The 10573-nt window shown below is 33.6% G+C and overlaps 1 protein-coding gene across 1 annotated transcript; it reads left to right on the forward strand.

Annotated features, from left to right (window-relative positions):
- The first annotated feature begins 1928 nt into the window (after positions 1-1928).
- On the forward strand, positions 1929-6245 carry LOC110641890 (putative clathrin assembly protein At5g35200). Its single transcript, XM_058131621.1, has 15 exons — positions 1929-2030; positions 2136-2205; positions 2500-2597; positions 3179-3320; positions 3406-3506; positions 3616-3699; positions 3830-3880; positions 3968-4033; positions 4104-4190; positions 4272-4352; positions 4448-4525; positions 4906-5085; positions 5188-5263; positions 5386-5497; positions 5867-6245. The coding sequence occupies exons 1-15, from the start codon at positions 1929-1931 to the stop codon at positions 6243-6245; spliced, it is 1707 nt and encodes a 568-aa protein (XP_057987604.1).
- The last annotated feature ends 4328 nt before the right edge of the window (positions 6246-10573 follow it).

Genomic DNA, 10573 nt, shown 5'->3' on the forward strand with positions numbered 1-10573 from the left:
TCGCAATCTAGCTATTTCTACAGCTTGGGAAAGAGTGACAGGTTTCATCATCTTTACCATTAATCTGATTTCATCTTTTAAACCTCCTATAAATCCTGACAAAAAGTAAGATTCCCCCAAATTAGGTAATAGCCTCTCCATCCTTATTCTTAAATCCTCAAACTCATCTTGATACTCCCCCACTGTCCCTTGCTGTCTCAATTTTATAAATTCCTCCACTATATCTTTTAATCCATCCTTCCCAAACCTACTACAAATTTCCTTCTCAAATTCCTCCCAAGAATGTTTCTCTCCTTTTTCCCAATTGTGAAACCAAGTATTAGCCCTATCAAGCAAGAAAAGACTTGCTAATTGCACTCTTTGATCATGAGGGACCCTATACACCTCAAAATACTTAACACATTTTCTCAACCAAGCCCTAGGTTCTTTACCTTTAAAAGTAACTAATTCAATTTTAGCCAATAATGGAGACATACCACCCATGTTAGGAATAGGTAATAATCCCCTATTATCTGCAGGAATTGATTGGATTATAGAGACTGAATGTACCACAGGAACTGGTTGCACTACAGGGTTAGATTGCATTCCCCTGTTTTTGACTCTGCTTCCACCCTCATTTGAACTGCTGCTACCCTTATTCCTTTCCACCACATGAGGGATCATCATTTGTCGCAAGTCCTCCAAAATGGCATTATTGGTTAAAGAAGTCTTGTTTAATTCCTCTTTCATCTCCTTCTTGAAATCATTTAGTTCCTCAACATTCCTCTGAGTTACTTCCTGCAAATTTCTCATTTGCTCCTCCAATTTTGCAATCTGTACCATTTCTGGGCCAACCACAACAGACCTAGTCATGGCTGCGACCTTTAAGAAAGAATTACCCACTAGTTTCTTGGATGCAAAGCTCTGATACCAATGTTAGGGTTTGAGAACTCTAACAAAAAATAATAGAAGAGTAGAGAGAAAAGAGAGAGAGAGAGAGAGAGAAGAGAAGAGAATAAAGAGTAGTTATTGTATTTCTTGTAAATTCTGGAATGAATACAAGAAAGATATAGCTGAGTTATTTTTACGACAACTATCTCATAACTGCCTCAGCTGTCTCATCTTGCCAATCAGAGAATGACTCACTTGCCAACTACAGAACAGCTGGCTCCCTAACAACTCATCCACATTTCCCTCCAATTCCTTACTTACCCAACTTCTAGAATATCTAATCATATTCTCTTATATTTCTTTCTATAGTACGTAACACAACTCAGTTTAATCAAAACTTTTGGGCTAGTCGTATTGTATCGGATCATAAACCATATATTGCATGATTTTTATATCCCGGAATATCTTGCTGTAGAACCAAATTTGATTCTGCAGAGCAAATTTGTCTTTACTTTCCTTGCATTGCTGAACTGGTAAGTTCTCAAATTTTAGGTTATAAATTCATATGTTATTCCCCCTTAAATTTTCTACATGCAACCAAGTTAATTCTTTGTCACTTGTTTCTTCATTCTTCTTTCTCCTATATTAGGTGTTATCTTTTGTTTACTTTTCCTCGTAGTTATAGGTTTTATACAGTTGGTTAGTGCTGTTATTGGTTACTCTATTCCATCAATTCAATACTAACAACTGATTTTCAAGTGTTTGTTACAGTAAGTAATAAATTATCTAAGCTGCTTTAAAGTGGATAAAGGTAACATTTAAAGGACATGGTCAAGTAAAAGGATTGGTATGGTTGTAACATGTGAAGTTGTCCTAGACATTGTAGGACACGAAATACTGGAGGATTTTCCTCATTAAAACGTGAATTGTTTGGTGGGGCATAACCTGAATTCTTGATAAAATAAGTACATGAATTGAAATTTTGGAACTATAATGTTCTGTGTCTTCAAGTTCAATACTTTGTTGGGTTTGAAGGAATGATAATTTCTTGAAATAGAATGGCAGCTAGTGGTAACACTCAGCAGAGTTTGAGAAGAGCTATTGGAGCTTTGAAGGACTCCACAAAGGTTGGATTGGCGAAAGTAAATAGTGAAAACAAGGTGAATTAGCAGCTGGAAACTTATTATATTGCCTCTCTCTTTCTTTGTCTATCTCTATATCTTAGATGTTGAGAAGTGGTCAAAATTAATAGACTTGTGCTCTAGGAGCTTGATGTTGCACTTGTCAAGGCCACAAACCATGATGAAATATTGGCAAAGGAGAAACATATTATGAGTGAGTGAAACTCTCCTCTCTTTTTTGAAGCTTTAGCCTGAGATCTTTCATTGATTTGGAGTTGATTAAATTGTGTGGCTCAAATTGGAAATTCATGCACTGATGAATGCATTGTCTATTCATTTAGAAATGATGCATGGTAAAATTTGAATTTCATACTTCTGATGTCTGATCATGAAATGTGTGGCTTGTTTCTTGTACCAGTTTGAATCAAATATAGCATTCAGTCTGCAGTTGTTGATAAGGGCTTACCTATATTGTTATAACTGAATCAACCTGTCCATGTTTGGTCAGCTATCTTTAGTGCCCTTTCAGCTTCAAGTCCTCGGGCTGATGTTACTTATTGTATAAATGGTCTTACCAAGCGTCTTGCCAAAACGCATAATTGGACGGTATGCTTCTAATCACTTTGCTAAATTCAGTCTTTTAAAATCCTCATCACTGCTGTAAAGAAATAAGGCAAGTCGGTTGATATTTATTTAATAGAGCATTTTCCATTAGGAGGATTCTTTTGAACATAGATTCTAAGTCCTTGACTGGTGGCTTGAAATACTTACTTTTGTTTTCTAAAATTGAATAAATTTAATGTCTCTCTTTTGCGAAAGAATTTGTGATTTTTCCTTGAAATCTGGAGTGTTAATATTTGCAATTCAAATTTATTTCAGAAATGATATTGTAATAGTATGACTTTTTTCTCTGGAATTGGTCTAGAATCCCAGTCTAGAGTCCAGTGTGACCTTAAATCATGGCAGTTGAGGGGTAAACAGAATCATTGATCACTAACATTTTAGTTTAGTTTCACCTTGGTCACTAAAATTATTGTTCCAATTTCATCATTAAACATTTATTTTGATTATGTTTTATCTTTTCTGTTTCAAGTTCATTCTTATTTTATATTGGGATAAATAATTTCTTATTTCTTTATCCTAAAATTCCCTCCTTTAGCTTGAGTCATTTTCTCATTTATATTCAGGTTGCATTAAAAACATTGATTGTAATACACCGTGCGTTGAGAGAAGTAGATCATACATTCCGTGAAGAGCTAATTAATTTTAGCAAGGGAAAACGTCTTATGCTTAACCTATCTCATTTCAGGGATGATTCAAGTCCACATGGTATTTTATATCTGTTTGCTTGTCTAATGTCCTTAAGGTTTGCAGCGTAAGGAACTAATTGAGAAAAGGTCTTTTTGGTGCTAAGCATGGGATTATTCTGCTTGGGTTCGTGCATATGCTTTATATCTTGAAGAACATCTTGAATGTTTCTGTGTGTTGAAATATGACATTCGGAAAAATCCCTCAGTATGTAATATCAACCTGCACTCAGTTTTGTAATCTACTTTTGGATGTCTGGGCTTCTTGAATTTTGATGAATTATTGACTTTGTATATTTCTTCAAAATTCTCAACAGAGAACAAAGGAGCTTGACATCCCAGACGTACTTGAGCAGTTACCTGCCATGCAACAACTTCTTCTTCGGCTTCTGGCTTGCAAGGTATGCATATATGGCAATGCTGCAGCGGCTTTCCATTTGTTTTCTCTTGCAAGTTCCGATAAACATAATATTTTTTTGTCATGTTATCTATAATAGTTTGACAGAACTTTCATTTGTCATATTTCTGCAGCCACAGGGAATGGCTGTGCACAACAGCTTGATTCATTATGCCCTTTCAATAGTAAGGAATAGTCTACAATTCAGTACATATAACACTTGTGGTTTGGTGTTGTTTAATCCTACCAACTTTTATGGAGTTCTCTTTCAGGTTGCGGGTGAAAGTGTCAAGTTATATGTTGCAATTACAGATGGAGTTCTCAATGTGGTTGACAAGGTGAGTTTTGACAGTTTTTGCAATGGGGATTTGGGTTCTTACAATCTGACAAAAAAAAAAAAAAATGAAGAATGACTTTATTTTGTCACACTATTTTGAAATGGAGCGCCATGATGCAATCAGGGCGCTAGAAATTTATAAGAAGGCTGTGAGTCAGGTATATATTGTGCGTTGCATGGCTAGCTGTCTTTCATGATGCAAAAAACTTCAGATTGCAATTCACATTATTTCTTTGCAGGGGGAAAAATTATCTGAGTTCTTTGAGATGTGCAGGAGCGTTGATTTTGGACGACAACAGAAGTTTATCAAAATCAAAATGGTATGGAATCCTATGATTAGACCTGTTGTTATGTGTGTACCTTCAGGTTGATTACTTTGTCACTTAATTAACTTGGCTCCTATGTACAAGTGCAGCCCCCTGCATCATTTTTAACTGCAATGGAAGACTATGTGGCCGAGGCACCACACGTCTTAGCTTTTGAGTGGATACAAGTATGATTTTCAAAAGATTTGTTCTGGTATTTTCCTTATGTTCTACAAAAATTATTATGATCGAGGAAAATCACTATTTTATGCACAAGTTCAAATTTAATTCCATGTTTTTCTTAGCATACCTGGTTTACCATACTGCATGAAACTGTACAAAGTTAAAATCATACTTTAACTACAAGAAATTCAGAGAAACACTCGCAAATTATGGTTCTAAGGTTACTTAGTTTGTATTTGGACTGCATATATAAAAGGTCTTGGGAGGGATTCTTTGGATAATGTACAAACGCAGATGGAAATCATTTTCACTTGTTCATTCTAATGCAATGCTTTTATAAACACAAACCTATGCATTAAATACTATTTCCATTTCCACACACCAGATCAGCGAGGATGAAGATGGTACCCCCAGAGAAGTTTCTACCCCACATGCTACTTTGTTAATTGATTATAAACATGTTGATGTTAAAGAAAAATCCAATGTATGTTTGAGATCATCAGACCCAACAAAGAGCAACCAGAGTGAGACCACAACAGCAACTCTTTTTTTTACTGACCTTTTGGTTAGGATTTTACTTGATCTGATCAACTTTTTATTATCAGGTTATCTTATTCTTGTTGAATATTCTTCATTGCTTACTTGTGCATTCTTTTTATTCTACCAGGGCTTGGATGAGTTAACCCAGGAAGCATCCGAAATGGATGACAAAAATTCACCCGCATTCACAAGTGTTACTTCTGGTGAAATTCTTTGTTTTTGGTGGCTATTATTGTTTTTTCCAATTGATAAATTGATAAACAATTCTGTGCATTTATGTGTACATTTACATACCCTAACTCATATCTTCCATGAAATATCACAGACGATCTATTAAATTGTGAAACTAGCATCAATTCAACATTTCAAACTACAGGTTGGGAGCTTGCACTTGTTACAGCTCCAAGCTCTGATGGAGTTGCAGTTGCAGAGAGTAAATTGTTTAGCCCTCTATCTTAAATGCTTTATTTTTCAATAACATGCTGTTGCTGCAATAACACTTGCTATTATTCTTCCTTTCCTTCTTGTTATTTGATAGCTAACCATCAAGCATTTGGGACTTACATTTCGCGTAAAGTTAGTCACGGACTGTTTCCTTTCAGTTGGACATCCTCTTGCATACACAATTTAACTTCTACTTTCATCATTAATTCATTGGTTTCACGATTTGTGTCTTGAATAAAATGCTAAATTTCCTAGCTAATTTTGGATAGATCATAATCTCGCGAACATGAATTATTAGCAATGTAAATTTGTGGCTTTTTTTTTTTTTTTCCTGATATACTTTTTTATTATTTTTTTCAAACGCAGGCTGGTGGACTGGATAAATTAACACTGGAAAGTTTATATGATGGTGCAATGGCTACAGGAATGAATCAGAAGAGTGCATGCCAGATCGGGCAAATGGCTCCTAATCCTTTTGATTCTTTAGATAATAACCAGGACCCGTTCTATGCTCCCAGTGACACAGTACCTGCAACTAATACACAAACAGTAGCAATAAGCGAAGAGCAAACTTTCCTGATGATGCAGCAGCAGAAGCAACAGCAGCAGCAGCTACCAGTGATTGACTTTGACACAAACTCGACCAATCCTTTTGGAAATCCATTTGTTGATGATAATAATGTGCCAAACTCCTTTGGTGGTGACAATAATGTGTCATTTCATCATCCTCAGGAGTTCTAACTCTAGCTTAATTTAGTGTCTTAAGAGGAACAAGGCTTTGAAATTTCACAAAGGAGGTTTTACGGTGCAATCTAGTCCATCATTTTACTTACCCCACTTTTTTATTATTAATTTTCATCTTCTGACCAGCGCAAGGTTTGCTAGTTCATATTTAAATACAGGGAATCTTCGTACTAGTAGGGCTGTTCATAGTTTGGTTTGGATGGAAATTTCATCCAGACTGACCTAAACCATCTGTGGAGAAAATCAACCCAACCCGATGCAGAAAGTTATTGGTTGGTCGGTTAGCCGATCAATATCACCAATAATGATTCTTTTGAGCTAATTGGAGCTGCCTGCCAATACCATTCCACATAATTCAAGTGAATTGAACTAGAAAACTATAATTCACCTTACATACCACTACATTTAAATATTAAAAAATATCATTGAAAAATTAAATAAATGAAGATAATCATTAAAAATTTAAATAAATAAACAAAATCATTAAAAATTATAATTTATAATAAAAAAGTAAATATTGAATACGATCCTAAAATACGATCCCTCTGTATCTCTATAATGTAGTTCTATGATTTTGTTCAAAATATACATTTCATCCCATGTTAATTAGACTAGAGAGGTACTACTCTCTAACTGTTAGTTGAAATGACTCTGAAAATTATAAAAAAAAAAGTTTAATTAGAAAATTGCAAGTATGTTACTTAACAAAAAAAAAAAAAGAATTTGACAAAATATTTAAAAAAGAAAAATTATATTACCAAATTCAAGTTCTTCAAATGTTTCCACATTATTCATTGCTTATTGAAGGTTTATCAGAATAGGTGTTGACTTCAATTAATTTTCACAACATATCAGACTTAACTATCAAATGTAACAGAGAACTCTTAAATGGATCTAGAATACTACCACCAATACTAAATGAAGATTTTGATGCAACCATGAAAATAGGAATAGCTAAGACATTCTTAGCTAATTGAGAGAGAATTGGATACTTAGCAGCTTTAGTCTTTCACCATCCCAAAACACCAAACTTTTCTTCAACCTCTTCACAAGATTCTGATAAATACTTTGTTACCTGTGACTTACTTTCTAATCTTTGCATCCCCTTCCAATGTTATATATACTAATATACTAGAATTGGTGGCACTTGACACTATTTTTTGCACAATGTTCATTGCTGACAGTGTTTTTTAGGATTTACACTCAAGATACATGTTTTGTTGGTTTATTGAGAGATTGCGTTCACATTTTTTTCTCATTTTTACCCTTTTTTATGTGCATAAAAAACTATTTATGTATAGTTTCTGTGTCACACCTTATCCCTTGTAAGGCATGACATGTTCCCGTAGCATACCTAATGAATTATAGAGCTACACCTACCGATAACTCATTAAATATACTACAAGGGATTTTAAATAAAACATAGCTTTTTATCTTATCAATTCTTTTGTTAAAACTGCATGGGGATAGTTAAAACTTTAGCAAAACCCAATTATATAACTCGTTGAAATCATAGTAAATCAAGTAAAAGATTTTGCTCCTACCCATTTCACAAGCATAATAAATTCTATTATATTTCAAGTAAATATTCATTTGAGAAAATAAACTTAATATTATAAAAGTTACATTTTTCATAAGTCCCAAAATGAAGTGTAAATATGTACAACTCAAAATGCTATAGCAATGTAATGTTTTTTAATACAAACTGCTCAATGTCCATACGTCCATACATATAGTTACAAAATAAATCAAAAGAAAATTACAGGGGTATACCCACTATATATACCCATAGTCAATACAAACTGCTGCTTCCAAGTCTCTCACTCGGTAGCCTTCTCCTTTCCCTTACCTGCGACAGCATAAATAAGCTATCGTTGAGTATATCACTCAGTAGTGTACAGCTAATAACTTTAAAACTTAAGGTAAAATACAACTTGTCAAAATACAAGAAATCATATATTTGCATAATCATGATAGCATCACAAAACTTTCTAAGTCCATAAGAATCATTTATTGAAAACACATTCTGAATGAGAAATCATACTTCACAAATCACAATTCTTGCCAACATCAACACACAATTTAAACCATAACACAAAATTTTTCGATCAATGCCGTATTATACACCACGACAAAGCAATCTCGACCTCAATAACCATTAATAATAAGGGAATGGCTAGCTAGCTAATGAGTACTCATCTAGCCTCACCCCACTAACCGTTATTAATGGGGGACATAATCATAATCAAATATCAAACCCCAAGTAGCCGTTACTACTAGAGAGATCCGGAAGGGACTGTCATGCTAACTGTGGTTTCAAAACAATTTTCAAAAGTTTTCCACTCAACAATCGCATTTGCAAACCAATAAACACATTCAATTTATCATAAAATCCATATAGAGGTGGCAACACTCAAATTTCTCAAATATGAAAGAAAAACTATATTTCATTCAAAGTAAACTCATTTAAAGCAAACTCATTCAAATAAACTTGTTCCAAACAATTTACAAGTTTAAAAATAAAGAAAATGGTTAGTTGTGCACAAACCTTTAATGAACTCATTTATCTTTACTTACTTTTCCTTGTTCATCCCAACCTCTTTTTCTACTAAAAATACACAAGTAGAATGTCTCAATATTCATCTTAACTATTTCCAAAAACTCATTTCATAAATGTCTAATACCTCCTTAAGTTAGATTAGCAAATTTCAAAGAGTTTGGAACTTTGGACAACTTGGTGTCCAAATATTTGAATCAAATTTTTACCTAGTTTCAATAATAATTTGGTGAGGTGCTCCTCATGAAATTTGTCCCTCCAGGTCTCATCTTTATTTCCCTTTTTGAATCACTTAAATTGGTGTTTTGTAGCCCAATTTCTAGTCAAATAAATTTTACTGTTCACGTAAACAGATTCTGGCAGAATTGGTGACTTAACTTTGCCTAGCAATTTAATTCAGTCCATAATTTGACCTTAAGTTCTTCATATGAAATGTTATAATATGTTTTAGGTTTCCATCGGTTTAAGAATCACTTAATTTGGAGTTTTTTAGAGAAAGTTATGGCCATGCAAAAATTACTGTTCACTTGGCTGTTCATTTTCTAGCAGATTCATTGACTTAATTTTGGCTAGCAATTTGGTTGGGTTAAGCTCATAATTAGGCTTCAAGTTCTCCATATGAAATGTTCTACTATGTTTTAAGTTTCCAGAGGTTTAAGAATTACCTAATTCAGAGTTTTCTAGAGAGAGTTATGGCCTTGCAAAATTTACTGTTCATATGGTCAATTTGCAGATTTTCAGATTTTGACAGATTTAGTGACTTAATTTTGCTTAGTAATTTGATTGTAATTTGATTAGGTTAAGTTCATAATTTGGCCTTAAGTTCTTCATATGAAATGTTTTACTGTGTTTTAGGTTTTCATTGGTACAAAAAACACCTAAATTGGAGTTTTTTAGAGAGAGTTATGACAATTCAAAGTTCACTGTTCATGTGGTCCAACTCTGTTAGGTCTAGAATTTCACTTCCAGTTTCAAGGTTCATTTAAGGTAGTTTATGGTCATTTTCTGGGTAGGCTATCTTTATGAAAATTCTAGCCCTATGTCTTAATTTTCATTTCCAATTATTTACGCCAATTGGAGTTATGTAGCTCAACTTATGAGCTGCTAAACACACTGGACTCAGTGTGCACAATTTCTGCCTTATGGTTCAATTGTTACTTCCTTCAATTACTCCCACTAACTAACATCATTTCACATTTAACTCACCCCAAATGACTATAATTTAGTATTAATACATCCATAGCACTCATAGCACAAAAATCCCTAATTTTTCAAATCCCTAGTTTGCACTTTTCCCCAATCCTACCATTTCATTACTTCCATTCATCAACTCAATATCAATTCAAGCTAAAGGAACCTCAAATGACCATAATTAGGTCTTATAACCCTCAATTGCATAAAAAAATACAAAAGCCCTAATTTCTCATGAACCCTAATCTTTCATTTTTCAATTTATGCAAATCCCATACAATCTCACTAACCCAATCATGTAAACTACTTCAATTAAACTTGAATTCATCATCAATTTAACTAAAACACATCAAAACCCTAATTTTCCCAAGTTGGCCAAAATTTCTTACCTTTAGTGTCAAGCATGATTCTTTTTCTTTTAAGTTAAACTCCCATAAATAATCCTTAATGTTAGTAGTATGCCCTAGAGCATATCATTTAGTATGTATCTTGTACATAATTTTATTAATAAAAGGCATTTCCACTTTTTCGTTTACATAATATATTTATGTGTAATAGAAAAGGTCCATTGATATTT

The sequence above is a fragment of the Hevea brasiliensis genome, chromosome 13 (assembly GCF_030052815.1).
Source record: "Hevea brasiliensis isolate MT/VB/25A 57/8 chromosome 13, ASM3005281v1, whole genome shotgun sequence".
Taxonomy (NCBI): domain Eukaryota; kingdom Viridiplantae; phylum Streptophyta; class Magnoliopsida; order Malpighiales; family Euphorbiaceae; genus Hevea; species Hevea brasiliensis.